Raw genomic sequence first — 19,883 nt, 5'->3', positions numbered from 1 at the left:
TGGCGCAACTTTAAGGCAAAGTTGATGTTTAGGTTTGCATGGCATTCCTATGTGGCGAGCATTGTGGATTGTGAAAGTAACTAAGGTGTGTGGTCTGTAAATTTCATGAGCATCGGCATCATCCTTCAGCATTTTCTTTACCATCTGAAGCTTGATAGATGCACTAACTGTCTTCGTCAGATTGTCTATGAAGGGTTTTATTATGCAAGCACAACACTAATACTGGACAAAGGCAAAATCAGTGAGAACAGATTGAACCCTGCGAGTGAACAAAGCTGGATGGGTTTGTGAGTACATTTGGTCATTGAATAAACAGTCAATAACAGAAATTTGATTACAAAATTTTATATCATATGGTTTTTGTTGTTCAATTGTTTGTTTTTACAAACTGTGTCTTCTTTAGCGATTTGGTTTGTTTTCCTTTAATAAAGGAAAAAAAAATCTCTCCTGTAACAGTTTATTTTTTTGCCTTGCAAACATAAAGGTGAGATAAGTAAAAAATAAAGGCATTGTTGAACTAACATTTATTATTGGAGGCCCACTGTAGTCTTATATGTGCCTGACACCTACGTTCCGCATAATTCACCTTTAAATAATAAAAAAAAACTCTTGATCCACACAAGTCATCCCTGATACTCATGAACAGAATGTCATTACAGATTTTAATAGTCTAAATGTAAGTTAGTCAAAGCAGCATATTTTCTATATATGTTTTTTTTTTTTTTCTCCATGTAATCCACTCACACATTCTAAATCACCCAAGTCAACAACAACAACTTACAAGAATATGTCACTTGTTTAGGAATGTGTTTTTGGGTTTATGATGTGTTAGTTTACAGATTGTTCTTTAAATGTGACTCATTAGTAAAGGTACTCTTAAATGCTTGAAACATTTCAGTTGTACTGTATGAACAGCAGCAGCTGAGTGCTGAAACCAATAAATAAATACATCATACACCCCCATGGGTACACACCTAATCCAGACAATGCGACTACACCTTGGAACTACAACGCTTAACATTATTATTCTTTGGGACACCCCAGATGAAGAAGAAACTGCGGAGCTGTTGAGAATGTGCTTAACAAGAGGGCCACTGGAGGTAGTAATTCATGCCTCAGTTCATACAAGAGATAACCAGCATCAGTCAGTCTCTGCTTTGTTCTTTGTAAGTGAACTGGCAGGCCCAAAGGTGCAGACAGACTGGAGCAACGTGCTGAGAAAGAGGCAAATTTTTCCCCAAAAAGTTGATGATGCAGCAGGTCGCGATGGATGGATGGATGGATGGATGGATGGATGAGGGTTGAAGGGGTGGATGAGTGTTTCTATTAGCTAAAATCTCAGTTTTTGTTTTGTTTTTTTCAAATGCATGGGGTTAATGCAGTCTTTTAAGAAAGGCAAGCTTATCCATACGGTATCAGGCATGCTTTAACCAGAAGAATCTCGGTCACGGCAATTGTTAATATGCCATCATGGATCTGGAGAGCAGTCAAAAACAGAGATCTCACTATAGAGTTCAGCCTCATGTGTGTTTTTCATGTTTGGACACCAACAGGAGAGAAGAGTAGAGCCCTGTGAGAGAGAAGTATGAGGAGAGGTTAGAGTTTAGTGTAAGGTAAGATTTCAAACAAGATTCTTTGCATTTTTTAGACTGTTTGTTGCTCCTGTTCAATACAATATTAAAAATCTCACCAAGTATACTGAAGAACATTGATGGATAGAAGCATTACACTGTTTCGATGACGCTCAGCTTGTCTCTGTGATTGGGCAGAAAGAAAAATATTAAACGCTATTCTTTACCAGAAAAACAAACAAACAGCGCAAGCAGAAATTGCTTTCACATGACAAGAGTCAGATACCACGTTAAGCGCGCAATCAGACGACAGTCTACACGAGAAAATCCGCAGTTCTGGAAATTAGGTTCCAAGGAACTCATTCATGATTCAAGTTCAAATTTTTGGAATTTGAAACCATCTGAGCATGTAATTCTGCAGTTTTTCCAGAGTGCTGCCCTGGAGTAGGGCCACAATACAGCCTAATCAGATGATAAAATTCTTTCATAAAAAACTTATAGTTTATGTTATGTAAACTATTTACAGAGTGGTTTGAAGCACATCATGTGAAAACAGTGTGACACTGTAACCAACACCATCAAAAGGTCTTTTCATTTCCTACATAGGTAATTGATCAGCAAACACTGATTAACATGCAGACGATCATATAAGCATGTCATTACAATTTAACCCCTCAAAGTCAGACAAGGCAGTTAAAACGATATCAGATAATCAGATCTAAACTCTGACCGATACTAATAAATGCTCACATCTAAATGCAGAGAACATCAGGTCTCTCTTGTAATGGAATTAACATATTATTAAGGTCAGCTGTAGACATAAAATACAATACTTTTTAAATGTACACATTCACTGGGCAAAATAAAAAAAATAAAAAAAAACCCTCAACTTTCATGTATATCTAACATTTTCAAAGAGAACAGAATACTTTAAGCCTGAAGGCATTTTCTAGCTGTCAGTGGTAATTTTGAGCTGATGTTGATTTCTCATTTAAAGACCTTATCAGTCAAACTGTTGATGACTCCAATAGTAATCTAATCTAATCATGTGTTTGTGCCTTTTGTTTTGCTTGCTCTCTTCATACCAGTAAAGTCAAGTTAAGTCATGGATGCACCAAGAGTTCCGTCATATGAAAGTCATTGGAACACCAATCATTGGAAAGTCTACAGAAACCGGTTGTGGTAAGGTATGTATACATGATGTCTTTTGTTTTTCTAAAGTCCAGCTATATAATAGTGGCTTGTGAGAAAGAAGATTCTGGGTTTGAACCTCTGGCCAGCGTTGGCCTTTCTGTTTACTTGTTCTTCCTGTGCCTGTGTGGGTTTTCTGTTGGTGCTCCCACTTCCTCCCACAGTCAAAAGGCACACATGTTGGGTGAATTGGTAATTCTAAATTGACTGCAGGTGTGAATGTGAGCTTCTATTTGTGTTAGTCCTCGCCTGATGTCAACAAATTAGACCTATCGGATGCCTAACGTTGGCCTACAAAAGGCAGAATGGCAAAGAAAACACCACAAGGAAAGCAGCTGAGACTCAGATACACAGTCGTTTAGTCTCCAGTACAGTTTACGCTCCAAAACAGCTGGTTATTGCCTCTTCCATAATGCAACAAGATAGCAGCATTCTAAATTCCCACTTCCTTTATAACAACCCCATTTCTGGACTGTTAATTCATTGCTCCTTGAAACAACTAATTTGCAGTGGCAACAAGCCATGAGGTAACTAATGGGTGCAGTTTTCTGCTCAAATTTTGCAGAAACTAAAATTAAAAAAAAAATAAATTAAAAACCAAATATAAAAAGCCAACAAAAACCCAACAACAACAACATACTTTTCTGATATTTCAGCATCTAGTGGCAGTGCAGTCCCTTCTGTTCCAGTGAAGAGTCCAGCTTCTGCATGATTTTGCTGAAGCTCCTCCTCATTGCTCCGTGATCTGACCTGCGTGGGGTTAAGAAATCGTTCAATTCCAAAGCCAACACCACCATAACTACAATCATCTGCTGCAGTTTGAAAGGCCGCCGCTATCTGTCATAAATCCCCTATAATGAAGCACTTACACCCTCACAATATAATCAGCCACTAACAAACAGACATACAGCTGACACACAGCTGAGTGTCTGGAGTCAAAGGTAAGTTCACCTTCCACACAAGCAGGAATACGAGGGCTAGGAGTGGAATGAGCAGTAAGGAGAGAAGGCTTCGCTCCACCACCTCAGGAAGGTATCTTGGTTCTGTATCTGAGAGGGGGGAAAAAAAATCAGAATCAGAAGGAAAACTTAAAAAAATAAATAAATACATAAAATCTTCAACTCCTGGTTAATAATAGTTTTTTGTTTTTTTTTACCAGCTGATAGTGGAAACTAAATCCACCATCAACAAAAACCAGAATGACCAAATACTACTTTAAATTAAAATACTTTCATGTTGTACAAGCAATTGGTAATGTGCAGAGTGGCAATCAAATGGTAAGTTTCATTGACCACTGACTTTTAAAACAAAGCATTCATTCCAGATTAGCCTTAAAGAACCTCTCCAGATATGTTTTAAGATATAAAAACGCCTATATAAATGTTTTCTAATGCCAATAAATTAAAATATTAAAGTTAAAGACTTTTAAGGATCTTAAAAAAAACTTTAATGTACTTAATTAATATGTATCCATGTTGACATGTAAAAGACACCCAAACCATTACAGACTGAGATGAATGATTTATTTTTCACTTCAGTGTCACTGCTGTGGTGTTACAACCAGTGTACAGTTTTGTTTCTGTGAGTTTATCACGCTTAAATACATTCATACAACAGAACCGTTGCATGTGTTTCTATACTGAGAGTTAAAAAATGTAAATTCTCTCCATCTGTCAACATCCACTCACTTAAACAGTAACAGACCAGCAAATTTTAAAGGGATTTTAAAAATGCAGGTAAATAAAAGCCTCAAAGGCAGAAGACAAGATAAGGCATGGGACAAAAGACCTGATGCGGAATTTACCCTGAAGAGTATCATCAATCAAGTGACAGCAGCTCGGGGGAAACAGGCTTGCTTGCTATTCAATGTGGCAAAATACTGTAATTGCAAAAGTTGCCAATCTGACACACCAGCTGGGCTGGTTTTTCAACTCAACTTGACACTTTTCTCAGATACACTGAGAATTGCAAACTTACATGCTGTGCAGTCAGTTGAACACTCTGGGCCTTTACTGCTGGGAGTGGGTGATTCTGGGGGAGAAAAACAAACAAAACATAAAAAAAAAAAAGAGACAGAGATGAATTGGGAAGTCAAGAATTGTGAGGAGACAAGGAAAAAAATGAGTGGAGAACTTTTGAAAAAAAAATGGGGGGGGGGGAGAAGTGCCACTGCCTGATAATGAAAACATTTCATTGTCAGGTGCTAAAAAGTCACCTCAACACCACATTTTCTACCCTCCCCTCACACACACACAAAAGACCTGATCCGACCACTCCGGCAAAGAAAAGCCAAGCGCTTGGGAAGATTGGGAGATTGCTCTGTAATCAACACGTATACAGTCAGGTTTCGGCCCTCTTCTTCCTTTTCACATGTGCTACCTTGGGACATCTTCCCTCAGTCCTGTGACTCAGCTGTGTCTCAATGGGCCGTCTAAGCGCTGAGACCGTTTTCAGTTTTTATCTTGCAAAGTTCTTGTGAGGAAACAATGGTTCCTGGATTAAAAGCTTCTCCACAAGAGATCTGTCCTAAATAGAGGCTGTTCACAATAGTCCAAAGAGGGTAAGCGGTAGTTTTAGAAGCACAAGTGAGCTTGTGAGTGGAATGTTGCTGGTTAGAATTTGTAAACCAGCTTCAGAAAATGTGTGTGGGAAGAGTGACCTACATTGTCACCTGCAACTAATGCTTACTACAATAAAAGACTTGAAACGCAGTGCCTAAAGTGACGGTCAACCAGGATCATAAAAACACATATTTTCTCACTTATCTCCAACAGTATTGAGCAGACATTGCTGCAGACAGTCTGGAATTCTTTGGTGAGGTTTTGAGATATCCACAAAAGATTTTCACCCAAATTATAGTGGTAAAGTAGAGAACTTTGCTTGTGGTGCAGAACGCTTTGAAGACATGATTTCTGGGCCATAAACAGTCATGTATCCCACCAGAAGTACTGCCGATGTAATACAGGATAGTTCAAAAGCTTTGATGTAAATCACTTATGATGAAAGAAGCTGTTTCTGAGGAAATGGTGACTGATACAGGATGCTAATATGAGAAAGTGTTGAACAAATGTTTCTAGGATCATGTCTTCGTCGGCACCTTCACAAGTCACACATAGAATGTCTGGCTAGCAGAGTATTATTTCTCCTGACATGGACCAGATTCATTCCAAATTGATCTGATTCTTGAAACTGAAACCCAATGGGACCAATCAATCTGTTCATAAATATGAACATTGGAATCAGCCTTCCTTATTTGTGCATTGTAACCAGAACCAGGTGTTATTGTTGTGCTCTCAGCACTTGAATTATTACCTATGAAAAAAACACAGCTGTTTTATCACTCAGCCATCACGTGGGTGCTTCATCCCATCCCACCCATCGTTATCCCCTGGAGACACAGTTTGATATCCAGATTAAAAGGTTGGGTGTAAGGAGACTTGTTTGGTATTACACTTGTCTCACACTACAGCCTCAAAAACAACAGCTTCATCCAGAGAAGGCTGGATTGTTACTATTGTTCACTAGCCTTGTGATTTTATTGCAGTGTGCTTTTGTTTAAAACATCACACACCAGATGGGATGAACATGAGTGTGCAGCATGCAGTTCATTGTGGGAATGTTGTAACTTTTACTTTTTTAAAGAATAACAACCAAGATATGTAAGCTCATACTTTTTACGTCACTGCTTTTCTCTGAAAGAGACATAAGTCGCAGCTGTGTCTTATTATAACATGAATTCTGTCCTTGTTTTTTGTCTTAATGATTTCATAGCACTCCATAAGAGGAATGATTTACATCATATGACTTGAAAGAAAACAAACCTCTACATAGTTCACTATTTGTTTGAGAAATCTTAACGTATATATATAAGAGCATATATAAGAGACCAAATACTTGTAAATCACCAATGACAGGTTCTATAGGTAAGATGGAAATCTATAGAAAAGTTCTGCTAAGCAGCAGTGAATTTGTGTGTGTGTGTGTGTGTGTGGTATTTGTCTGCTAAACTTCAACAGATCAATCTTCCCTCTAATTAGGTTCCACAAGCATGCAATGTATAAATTCTACATAAAATAATTATTCACCTGTTGAATATTCTTCTGCTATTACTGTGTATGGTGTGGTGGGACAGGGAGGAGGATCACAGTCATCTGAATCTTCTTTATTCTGTGCAGCTGTAAGGAATTCTTTGACAAAGTCAAAGTATTGTTCTGTGTGCCACCTCTCTTCCCTGTAGTGGCACTCAAAATCGTACATGATCAGCTCCTGCAAATGCAAAAACACAGTTCACAGAAAACTCAGTTTTCCTTTGCACAGTTTGGTTCAAGGCTGTAACTGAAAGGATTCAAATGCCTGTGAAGCTGATAATTGAGTGGCCTTGGAAAACTATTGTGCCAGGTTCAATGCTGATTTGCTAAACTTCGAGATGACATCAAATGCCATTTTTCTGTCCTCTTGTCGTCTTCTTTGTAAAATTAACAAAAATTAAGTAAAATTTGCAATATAAGTTAATATAACAGCTCCTATGTGCTCATAGATATGGGTGTATATGCAGTCACTATTATTTTTTGATGTTTGCACTTAGATTTAATGTTGGGATTACAAATCATGGATCCTGCACTGCAGAAAGGTTGCAATGTATGTGGTACCTTGTGGCTGCCCTGAAATCCTGCGGTAGAAAGAAAAATGTTTTGAAAATGTTTCACTTTTACTCCTGCTACTGTTAATTATGCAAGTTATGGTATTCGAATTCAAAAGATAACACTGTTTTAATATAATGCTGCAACATTAGTCTACATGAAGATCTGGGAATCAGCCACATTTTTACTGGGTTGTGTTTGAATCTCGAAACAAAAAGGAATCAGAATTTCTTTTTTACAAAACTAGTCAAGACCACAACTGAGAGGATAGCTGGAAATTGCCTGTAAACTTTCCTATTTATTTGTTGAAATCAATAAAGTGATTGCATGTAAAGCAATCAATAGTTCATTTCATGCAATGATCTGGTCCTGGCTTTGTCCTGACTTGTTCTTGGTCTTGACTTGGTCTCAACCCCTCAAAGTCTCAGTCTTGTTTCAGTCTCAGTATAGGCAGTCTTGACTAGATACAAGTACAACTCTGAATGGCTTGCAACATTACTTGTAGTCTAAGCATAATTTATTCCTGCTGCCTGTAGAAGGTTTTTTTTTTTTTTTTTTTAATGAATTTCAGTGTTAAATCTTTAAGTCAAGACAGTACACCTTCAGACATACACTCCAAACACATAGTAGTAACAGTTGAAGATAGTTTAGAATATACAAAAGCATGTTCATTATAGTGATTTATTAAGACATGACTCAGTAATGTCTGTTTTCCATCTATTATTCAGCAAGTCTATGGTGGAAACACAGTGTGAACTTACCACTGTACCCATTTTGAGCCGCAGGTCTTGGAGTATTAGGATGAATATCCTAATGTCGTTTCTGTTGGATGAAATGTTTCCAAACTTATGTGCTAAATCTTGTAAACTCGCCTCCAAAGGGAAGACATTTAATTTCACCCAACACATCCCACCCTGGAAAAGTAAGAGCAGAGAAAAGGTATAAAATGCATGTTCTGTGCATTGCAGTGTACAATCATATTTATTATGGTGTCACCAAGAAAGCTTTCAGTGCAATGGATATCCAACATAGTGTAAATATCCAGATGATAGCAACTACTACTAACACTGTACAAAGCATAAAATCCAGTATTTACACTACACATTAACAACACGGTAAGCCAAGTGAAGGTCTAACTAAGAATAAAATTGTAACTGGGTTTCCTCCTCTTGGGAAAAGCAACAAGATCATTTTAAAAAAATCCAAGGTTTTAACTAATAACTAATAGTAACTTGTTTAACTGTACACTAAATTTTATAATTCATTCTACATCCACCCAACTGGTCGAGGCAGATGGCCGTCCCTCCCTGAGCCTGGTTCTGTCGGAGTATTTTTTTCCCCTGTGGGGTTTTCGGTTCCTTCCCACTGTTGTGGACTGCTTGCGGACTGCTGAAGCTTATAGGGAATCCAAATGTTTTGGATTGTTGGGTGTTTCTGTCTCTGCCTTTGTTAAGCGCTATGAGATGACTTGTTGTTGTAAATATGCGCCATACAAATAAAACTGAATTGAATTGAACTGAACTAAAAAATGAAGTAGTTGCACCTGTGAAGATGCTGAATTTCACATACATTTGGACGTTATTATTCTCTATGATTTAATGCAGGCAGGCAGCACAATATCTTACCTCTTGTTTTGGAACGTAGCGCACAGGAATTTTGTAATCTTTAGGAATATTTTGCTTCTGTGAAAACAAAAATGTATAATAACAGTAAACTGCAAACAAATCACATTCATGTCAAAACAAGCAGCAGGAGTTAATGTTTTTGACTTTGGAATTAAGAAAACTACAAACACACTAAGACCCAGTCCTGTAATACCTGCCACTTCTTGTGTTGCCAGTTTGTTTTTTAGGATGTTTACATCAAGTTCTTTTCACTCGCTTGTCAGCAAGACAAGATGCTCATTCACTTATTGACATTTGTACATATTCATTTTGTCATTATAGTAGGTGGTTTTCCACAGCTGCTTCAGTAATGACAGTCATAAAATGTGGGTGAAAGTGACAAAACAGAACCATACGCCTGCCAGTCCAGACTGGTAACCACATCTCACTTGTAATTAGGTTACATATGGGTGCTTTTATTTTTACACTGTGTAAATATATAGAAATAAAATCCATGCTGGTGCCTCAAAAACAGGAACACAATTCTATGCCTTGTGGATCAGTCATCCAGTGTATGTAGTTTCTCATTATTCAGTGGTTAATAATTGCAGTGTTGTGCTTACCAAAGTGTAGAGTTTAGAGATGTCATCGGTCACTGGGTTGACGTCAAGTGTATCTGAATGTACCCCAAGCGTGATGAACAGCAGGAAACGGACACAGACGTGTATCCAACTCTGCATCAAAATAGACAAATGCGTTGACAATTAGTCACATCTTCTGCATGAAACATTCATTGTGACAAGCATCTCACTTGGAGACACGCTGCACACATCAGTGTCACGGTAAATCACATAAAGAACCCAAAATAGCAGCTTTCGCAGTCAATCCTTTAACTGATCGAGCTAAAAGACCTACAGTCAAGTGTTGTAATACCTAACAGCTACAGCCTCCACAAGCCACAGAGCAGGTTTACAATCTGTGTCATGACTGGATCAAAGCATTCTTTCCTGTTATGAAATTCAACAGTAAGCCGCTCTGCAATGACTTTACAGCCTCTTAAAGGTGCAGTGGCAATAAACATGCAAAGAACTAGAAGCCATTATCTGTTACAAAGAGATTGCAGCACTGTCAAATAATCTTTCATGTATATAGTTGAAGTCTAATAGCTTGAGTGAAATATGCAGAATCAATAGTCAATGCAACAGACTCCTGGGGTTAAACAACACTGATGCCACAGCAAAAAGAAATGCCACTGTTCAAAAAAACAGCCATCAAACTCCTGTAATACTAACAAGAACGAGTGAAAAGTTTGAATGTACTGATTAAGAGACAGTATTTTCCCAGCAGATATTTTGTTAAATGTTAGGTACCACTAAAAAGATTTGCTGTGTTCTGTTCGGATGTCCAGGTAAGCCATTCCAGATGGAAGTCATGCAAAATGTTAAATGGAATTTGGCATTTATAAAGGTGTCAATCCGAAATTTTGACCACAATATTTAGCAACTGAGTGCTGCTCAGTTGGACTTCAGCACTGTTTAGGCAAAGATCCAATTTTTCAGTTAGGCCATGAACTGCTAGATAAAAAACAAACCAAGCAAACAAAAAGATATTATCGTGATCTGGACGTCAAGATGTTTAGTGTTTAGTCTTGTGTTGCATTTTATTCCATCACATGTCACCACATCATTCTACAACACTGCTAATTTACAGCATTGTGACAAAAAAACATTCATTGAAGAACTATTTTTCACAACAAAAACTAACAAGAAAAAATGATATTCACAATGAGAATTTTGACAAAATGGTTTACATAAAAATGCTACAGAGAGGCGAAATGAACAAATGAATAGACTATTATGTGGGGATGTAATAGATATCATCTCATAAAACCACCATGCTTTGGAAGTATTTTAATCTATAAAATAAAATCGAAGTTATATGTATTTTGTGTCAGAATGAACTGGCATACAAGCTCTCAAAAATGATAATTAGCAACTACATTTAGTGCAGGCATGTGGATGTCAAACTGCAATATATTTTAAATGTTATTTGTTAACTTCAGTGAGTTGATGTCATGTTTTGTAGGATAATTTGTGTGCATATGTGTTCATATGCACAGAGCAAAGTTCCACTGATTTTAGTGGCGTTTAAAAAATGATTATAGAAGAATGTAATAAGCAGTTCCAAATGGCTCCATGGAGTATTTTTCTGAACAACGTTTATCATTGGTGTTAAATTATGCAGAGTTTTCTTTCTGTTAGATGAGTTGACTAGTGTAAATTTAACTTTCACTCTGAATTTAGTTGTTAGTAACATTGTTACTGTTTCAATGCAATGTCTTGGTGACCTGCAGTATCTGTAGCTCTGTCAGAAGATGTGGAGGACATCTAAGTTGCCCTGTAGATGTTTGCAAAAGAAATCATTTTGGACAAATGTATTAATGTTTTGCAACCATTTAGCTAAGCATCAAGCTAAGGCAGTAAATAAGAATTTTAGTGAACAAGTCAGTTAATCATTTGCTGAAAGATGCTACTGTCTGTCGGGGATAGGTAGCTGCTCGTAATGCTAATGCTAAAGCTAAGTGAGAAGGCCAAAACGGAGAGAGAACAATGATAGTGTTCACTGCATTTACTAAGGAGTGCCGAGAAACACAGACAGTGAGCCCTTTTCCATTAAATTCCAGATGGACAAAAAAAACCATAACAATCATAACAATAACCATTTAACCATGGTAGCCATACCTAATGCTAATGACAGCTGTAGCCTCAAAGTGCTTGGAGGAAAAATTTAAAATGCAAAAATGAGACCAAAATTTCACTGTTGAAAACTAGATTAAAACTGTTAGCTGTTATCTCAAACTAACAAAATTGAAGTACCAGCACTCATACATTTTTGTCCAAAGTCTAAAGCTAAACCAGTACCAGGTGCCGACCTTAACACAGCTTAGTCTTAGCCAACTTAGGGCAAAGACAGGGGACACCCTGGACACCCCTGGTCACTAGTCCATCGCAGGGCTACACTTTGAGACAGACAACCTTCCACACTCACATTCACACCTACGGACAATTTAGAATCACCAATTACCCTCAACATGTTTTTGGACTTGTGGGAGGAAGCCGGAGAACCCGGAGAGAACCCACACTGCACGGGGAGAACATGCAAACTCCACGCAGAAAGATCCACCGGGACACGAACTGACGACCTTCTTGCTGCGAGGCAACAGTGCTACCAACTGCACCACCTTGGAGCCCTACATTATGACTTGGTCCTTATATTGCTGGTTATATACCAAGAGAAACTGCATATTGCTGGGAACAGTAAAATCTAGTTGTAATTCTTCATGTACATGTGGTCAAAAGTGACGATTAAACTTTGAAATGTAAAATTTAACAGCTGGGTTGAGATAATCCATAACAGTGACAGAGAATCTTTGGCAACATGTTTAAATGCAAAAAAGCTGTTGAGGAGGTAGAGTTTTTGTAATTATGAAAAAGCCTTCACGGCACACTGTGGATCAGGGATTTTACAAGCGCCAAGATTCCTGCCATGGTTTCACAGATGGATGTAACCGATGTTGCACTTCAAAAATATTTAAAAACGGACTCTGCTATGAGGACGGAAAGGCACTCAGTGTGTTTGTTAGCTGTCAGAGACACTCACAATGCCTTTCAGTAAGGACACTGAATATAAACATAACTTCCCAAGGTTACTTTGCAGGGTTGTGAGCTGACTGTTGCCATTGTTTTTAATGACCTCGTACCTCTTCTCTGTGCCAATCCGACTATATTATGTAATGGAACTTCTATTCTCTTAATGTAGATTAGGGCCAGCCTGAGCCCAGCCCAAAAACAACTCTGTAACCTTGAATGTGAACCTCTTGTTTGGTGAATAAAGCCTCTGATTGTTTCACATTATGTGCGATCAAGACATCATTTTGAACTGAGCCATGTCTAATCTTCAGGCACTTTAACCATTACAATAGGATTAAGTTCCATAGTTTACTTAGGTGAGGGTTTAATAGACATGCTTGCTTACTTGCAGTAATTTGTTGTTCTCATTCACAATTACACACATTCATACTTACTCCATCTACATTTTTCCTGCAAGTTTGGTAATTCGGTTTAGAAATTTACAGATCTTCAAGGCAGACTCAGCCACCCACAGTCCTCCTGTTACTATATGTTAGTCAAACTGAGCCACAACAGGAAGAGAGAGGAACAATGATCCATCAGTAGCAGGAAAGGCTGAAGGAAAAGCGTCATGTAAAGGGCAGATGGGATGTAATTTAATTCTGCTGCAGCTTCTACTGCTCACCAAAACTAATTGTTTTTCAAATGGCAGACAAGAACAATAAGCGAGCATGTTTTTGAGGAGATTAAAAATACACAAATGTGTGGGACATTTTATAATTCATCAGTTTAGGCTTCAACCTCCGCATGTCATGAACCACATTTATGCAGGATAATAACAGCGAATGAAATGAGAGATGCACAGATACAACTACAGCACATAAGGTCACGGGTTTTGCAAGTTCTTTAGCAAAGCAAAACTTGATGTTTGCCTCACAACATCTTAAAGCAGCCCACTGCTTGTCTGCTCTTAAAGAAATGAAGGGGATAGTGCAGATACAAGATGAAATCAGCAATTGTTTTTATCTTTCCCCAAAAGTGATCTGCTTAAAAAATGGTATTTTGAAACATCGAGACATGACAGTGTTTGACCATGACAGTTCATGTGCGGTATTAAATTCCTTGTTTCAATATTACTTCTGCATTAAAAGAACTTTATTGTTCCACATCTGTACTGACTGAGTGAGAAACAAGCGTATTGACTAGTTGTGTCTAAGCTGAGCTGATGTGTGGTGGCCCGGCCATCTCTTTATGTTACACACCAAGTCAAATTCCTCATATGTGAAAACCTACTTAGCATCAAAAGTGTTAAAGCTGCTTCTGCATACATAAAAAACCTCATCAAAGAAGCATGGTAGCTTTGTGGACAAAATGCATCCATGTAGTTATTAGCTCTAAAATTTGTATCTAAATTCATCAGGTCAAAATCCTTGTTTTCAGCCTTTAAGAGAAGATGCAGTTGTGCACTTATTTCAAAAGAAAAAGCAAGTAACTTCTAAATTACTCTTGAAGTTGCAACAAAACTCCAGAGCTGACTGTTCCATTTAGAACTTCATAGACATAGTCACTGTACTTGAAATGCGAAATAACTTTTTCGATGTTACTGGTCTGTTTTATCCCTGCAAGTCCTGTTTAAGGGATGAATTAGAATTTAAAGTGAAATGAAATGAAATGAATGAAATGAAAAATACTTTATTTATCCCAGAAGGGAAATTCAATAGTGAAAAGTGCTGGTGGACGCTAATTCCTTCATGTTGAAAAAACAATGTACAGCAAATTCAATGGCATTATTTATAGACAGGCAAAAAAAAAAAATCTAATTAAATGTGGGGGGAAAAAAAAGAAGTAAAATTTAAATTCATGCAGAAAAGCTTCTGTCATCTTGAAACACTGTTGAAAACAGAAAGCCTGGTCCATCACTCCCAATATAGATCCACTTACATTGTGTGCAACCAACTACCCTAAATCAAAGATGTTCCGTTTTACATGTGTGTCCAGTATGCACAATAAAGCCAGTGTAGCGATGCAATTGCCTGCACATCTGCACACGTCATGCTGAGAGCAGCTCTGACTGGCTGGCAGAGATCATAGTTGCCATTATGTGTCATTTGCTGTTATTACACTTCTATAACCACTGGTCATGCCTGTGGCTTTTTCCTGAGATGAAATGCTGCCAAGTAAACAGGGGTATATGTGGCAGGAAGCGATTTGTGAGTGATGACAACAACATTAGTCGCCATTACCCAGGTCTTTATGAGACATATTCACAGCCCATGAAAAAAGCCTTCTGAAAACAACTAATGTTATAGGAGCTACGGGTTTTGACAGCAAGCCAGAGGTTTGAATCTCGTGGCACCGCTTAGTGATGAACAATTATGAAGAGGCTTTAACAGATTTGAAATGTGGTGGCCAGATGGACTTTGGGTATTAATTCAGTTTTGATATTCTGACAGTTCCGCAGCATTGATGCAGGTTTTCTCTCCCCAAGGCCCCATAATTTTATAACATATGAAATTATAAAAGGCCTGACTCAAAAAGGATAGAAATAAAATTATTATTATTATTCTAATTATCTTTTTGTGGGTGTCCAAATGGGGAAGTTTGTCATGTCTTTCTATATTACAACATCACAGAATGTAACATTGTTTCTAATTGACAATGTCAACAATGACTGTAAGTTATGGTGCTTAAAAATTTATTGTCAGAAAATTATTGTCTAATGGCACGATCCCCAGATCCTCATCATAATCAAAGTATTGGTTGCCTTGCTTCAAGGCAGAGCTGTCCTCAAGGATTTAAAAAATCAGTTCTGATGTTTTCACGGTGCTGACAGATGAACTAAAAGCCCAAACTGTAATGTAACATCCTATTCAGACTAAACTTAGTTATGTCTTGTTTTATTTTTTAAAAAAGTGTTATTTCTTGTTTCTGTTAAAAATCAAATTTCATTTGTATGGATTTCATTTTCTTCATGCCTTTGTGTTCTTCCCATTTTTTTTTCTTCAGTCAGCCCTATATATATATATATATATATATACACACACACACACACACACACATATTTGCCTGTACTTATCCACCACTCATGTGCCAAATTAAAAACTCAAGAATTCCAGCTGTTCCTGTTCCTCGTGTATTTGTTTGTGTATTCCTAATTTTCTACGATTTCTGCCTCTTTCTGGTTTTTGGATTTCACCTGCCTTCTTGGGTAGTTTGTTGGGCTGCCTGACAATCTTTGCAACCACTGAATCGCTCATAAAGACTTTGATTTCCACCTTTCACCCGCTTTACTATGTGATCCCTACATTTGAGTCCTTTTCTGGTTGTAAGATTGTTACACTGGTACAATGTTACGAGGATTTCACAATTTGTATTTACATTCATTGTACTCCTCGAGAAACACCTCGGCATAACATACTACCAAGCATTTCATGCAAAGTGCACCTGTACGTCTGTTGACTTGACATCTCTTTGCAAAACTTTGGCTCACAGTATTGATCTGTCCAGACTATTGCTGTTGGATTCTGTAAAACTTTCCCCTGTCGTGCAAAACGGCATGTTCTCATGCTCACATGTTGTTATCTGCAGCACCAACGTATAGTTCTGTGACTACATCCGCTGCTTAGCTACTCCGCACAATACTGCTAATTGACACATTATGTCTCCATTGGAAAGTGCTTTGGCTCAATGTACAGTATTTTAAACATGCTATATATATAAAACGGTTACTTGACTTCACATTTCAGACTAAAGGTGAAATCACACTGAAACTGAAGCAAATCCTAGAGCCAGCGTGATTGCAATAAATATCAATGGAAAAACAATTGAAACTGAAGGCAGTGAACTGGGAATGATTACTGTGAAAGAGCTATTGCTAAAGACTGAGTATAGACTTAGGCATGGTGATTTATGCCCATTGTCTAACAGAAAAAAATAAGATGTTGACTTTTTTTCTTTGTCATTGGATTAAACATATATATTTAACAAAAATTACACACAGTGAGCTGTAACGGGTTTAAGTACAAGTTAATGTATCGACCAAACATTCACCTGTAAACTTTTAACAAGAACAAAGCTGCATTACTTTCTGCATATAGAAACTGTTGGCAACAGGAAAAGACCGGTGAAGTGTATTATGTCAGAAATTCCTTCCCTTTAAGCTGAAATCTTTACTATTGTGTTGCATATATCATTAAATGCCTGGTTAAACCCAGTTTTCACTGGGTTTAATAAAGCATTCACTAGAATGGTTTATCAAATTACAGGACACACTGTATGTTAGTGTCTTCTGATTAGTTACCCAGTGTGCTTCGAGCTGTGGCAATATTCCTGACCAGGAGGATTTTGTATTTGGAGTCACTGATGTGTTGAATAGGCCATTTCTTGGACCTGTAGGTATTTGATTAGATGCTGTGCACCAAGATGTCATTTGTAGAATTTTATTGGCTTTTTAAAATAGTTTTGCAGTTGTTAAAATATCTTTTACAGATCTTTTTAGATTGTTCTGGTGGTTAAAGTGTGTCTTTGATCAAAATTGTCATATTCCAAACAGACAACTTTTATGGGGGCCAGGCTGAGACTATTAGTAACACGGGGGTGGCAAGAAACTGATATCTCATTAATTTCATTCTTTTTTTTTTTCTTTTTCTTTCGTGGTAAATCACTGCAGGCCCAATAGTCAATCTTTCTGGTCATTTACTTTAATAACTTGCTAATGCAGGAATGACTCCCCTGCAGAAATACACCCTGAGGACTGTGAAAGAAAAATCTGTTGTTCCAAGTTCTTCTTTTTTAATCGGTAATATTAAAAGTTAAATTACATTAGCGACACATTTCTATGAGAGCGCCTCACCTCTAACAGGCTTTTATATGTAGTGTGGGGTTGGCAGACGTTAGTGGTGGCCGTGGTTGTCATTAGGCTCCGCCCCTGATTATAAATTCCCACTTATGAAAGTCAAAAGCTGTCTGCTCTTGCAGAAGCAGCTGAGTCATGCAGAAATTCTGCTTACATAAAGCTTTCCCCTAATCATGATTTGTTGTTAGAGCTGCTTAAAGTGCAACTTTGCTTGTAATGGGTGACTTCTTGGTATAATGCTTGGTGCTGTGGTGCTGAGAAAAATGATGCATTCTTAGCTAATGTCCTATGGAAAAGACAATTTATAAGAAAATATTAATTTCTACAATGTATGGGAATTAAAACAAAGAAAGCCTTTAAAACACCTCTATTCAGTGCTGCATCAACATTGACATTCTTTGAATTGTGATCTCCTACTCTAAATCTAGTGTACCAGGGGAATGTTTGACTTTGATTTGTCTTATATTTGTTCTAACAGTATGTGAACGTGGACACATTCTTACAAAAATATCAACATATATGTTATCATAATGTTATGATGCAGCTCACAGCATATCCAACATGCTTTGATCAACCTTATCTTATCATGAGCTGTCTTATTGCAACAGTGAAATAGATGGGAAAACGTCTTGGTTAAATACTACCCATGCAAAAACAAACAGATCTTGTTCCAAAAATGGTCATGGACACACAGATTGGGCCAAACATATCAATAAACAAGGCTTCAGTGAGAAAAGCGCTATGACTTCTATTCGCTTACTTCAGCGTTTGCCTAATGTTGTCTGAGTGACCTTATGAGACTGAAGTCACTGCTGTACTGACAGGGAGTGACTTTGTTTCACACACTGAAAATGACCCCCATTTCTCTGTGAAACACTGAAAACTCTGCTGTTGACAGTCGGAAATGAGCCAAATCATCCACTTTCACTCTTACAACAGCAAGCATAACTTGAATCAGACCAAACCAGTTGAGGATTCAGAAACAATCCTCAAAACTTAAGCCTTCTTGTCCGGTCATTGTCAGGTGCATTACAGCTCTCGAGGCCTGCTGCGAGCCTGCTCTTCCTCATCATCATGTTGATGCTGACGATGATTATCCCTGTCTCATTTTCTACCACTTTGAACCTGAGGCATCATTAGCTGAACAGGCTCTCCAGATCGCTGGCCTCGTGGCCCTCTTAGCTACATAATCTCATAAAAGCGAAACACAGGAGCTCGCCTGACATTTGTCCACCATAGCAACATGCTGCCTGTTCTGTAAGGGAGATGGATATTTTATCCTAATCTTCTGCCTACATCACTGTTTTGAATTTTGCCATGAGACATTGGTTCCCATGTTTCATAATGAGGATTAAAGCAGAGCAGATGACAACGACTGCGCACAGAAAATACCAGGCGGCTGTTGTTGTCCAGATGTTCTAAAGTTGATCCAGGCTCAGTTTAACCGAGCGTTTCAAATGAATGCTTCATTCAGAGTTTTTGCCCCTTTGATTGAATTTTAGAGGTATTTTTGCTGTTTCTCTCCCACGTCATGTGGTAAAGAATTGCCAGCTGCTCTCGGCTCATCAGGAAGTGTCTTAGTCAGACTCACGTGTCAATATTTAACATCGCAATGAATAAAGTGCACAAAAGAGAGGCCTCAATATTCTGGAGGCCTTTTTTGCCTCACAGAAATAAGACTGTGGTTAGAGCTGTGTTTCTTATCAAAATACAATTTTAGACTTTTGTGTTGAGCCTACAATGAGTCAGACGTAACACAAGTGCAGTTATCCCCCAGTCCATTACCTCAGTTACAAAACTACATTTTCCAGAGATTGGACTGTAGAACAAAGAGGCTACAATAACAAACCCCTGACAAAAAAATGTCTGCATGCACTAGATTTTCAAGCGACTGGAGATCACTTACTTCATGTGCAAATCCAATTAGCATCTAAGAACATTCAATTTCTGTCTGCTTGTCTGCTGAGACGCACTTACAGCTGCTAACATTAACAAAATAAACTTTAAGGTAATAGAGAGCAGACAATTACATTGAGTAATATAGAGGGGCACTTGTCTGGCAAGTCTGGGGAGGTTCTTGGCACAAATGACTGTTGCGCACTTATTATGGAGTATTATCTATGGGTGAGCCCGGTGATTATTGCGGATTAGAAAAACATACCGCAATTTAAGTCATCTTTCAGAACCTTTCAGATTGACTGTCTGAAGTGTCAAACAGCAAAAATTGCTTTCTTAACATACAAAAGCATCCTCTGTCAACATTACAAGCAATGCATGGCTCAAGATGACAACCATTATTTAGCTGGATGTGGAAGAATATTTCCTTTCTGCTCGATTTGACAGCTGCTTGTAAACAGGAGTACATCTGTAGGGCCACTTTCTACAGCGGCTTG

At 38.0% G+C, this 19,883-nt stretch overlaps 1 protein-coding gene across 1 annotated transcript in view; it reads right to left on the bottom strand.

Moving 5' to 3' along the window:
* Positions 1–509: 509 nt before the first annotated feature.
* kitlga (kit ligand a) overlaps positions 510–19,883 on the bottom strand; it is a 30,936-nt gene continuing 11,562 nt past the window's right edge. The window contains exons 2-10 of the mRNA XM_008291266.1: positions 9,630–9,740; positions 9,028–9,084; positions 8,164–8,316; positions 6,848–7,028; positions 4,740–4,793; positions 3,714–3,811; positions 3,403–3,512; positions 1,691–1,755; positions 510–1,570 (exon numbers count right to left, since the gene is read on the bottom strand). Of these exons, the coding sequence (XP_008289488.1) occupies positions 1,725–1,755; positions 3,403–3,512; positions 3,714–3,811; positions 4,740–4,793; positions 6,848–7,028; positions 8,164–8,316; positions 9,028–9,084; positions 9,630–9,740 (795 nt within the window). The 3' untranslated portion in view covers positions 510–1,570; positions 1,691–1,724. The remainder of the gene's footprint in view (positions 1,571–1,690; positions 1,756–3,402; positions 3,513–3,713; positions 3,812–4,739; positions 4,794–6,847; positions 7,029–8,163; positions 8,317–9,027; positions 9,085–9,629; positions 9,741–19,883) is intronic.

Source organism: Stegastes partitus, unplaced genomic scaffold (assembly GCF_000690725.1).
Source record: "Stegastes partitus isolate 25-593 unplaced genomic scaffold, Stegastes_partitus-1.0.2 Scaffold17, whole genome shotgun sequence".
Taxonomy (NCBI): domain Eukaryota; kingdom Metazoa; phylum Chordata; class Actinopteri; family Pomacentridae; genus Stegastes; species Stegastes partitus.
This window is presented reverse-complemented; position numbering and strand designations above follow the sequence as displayed.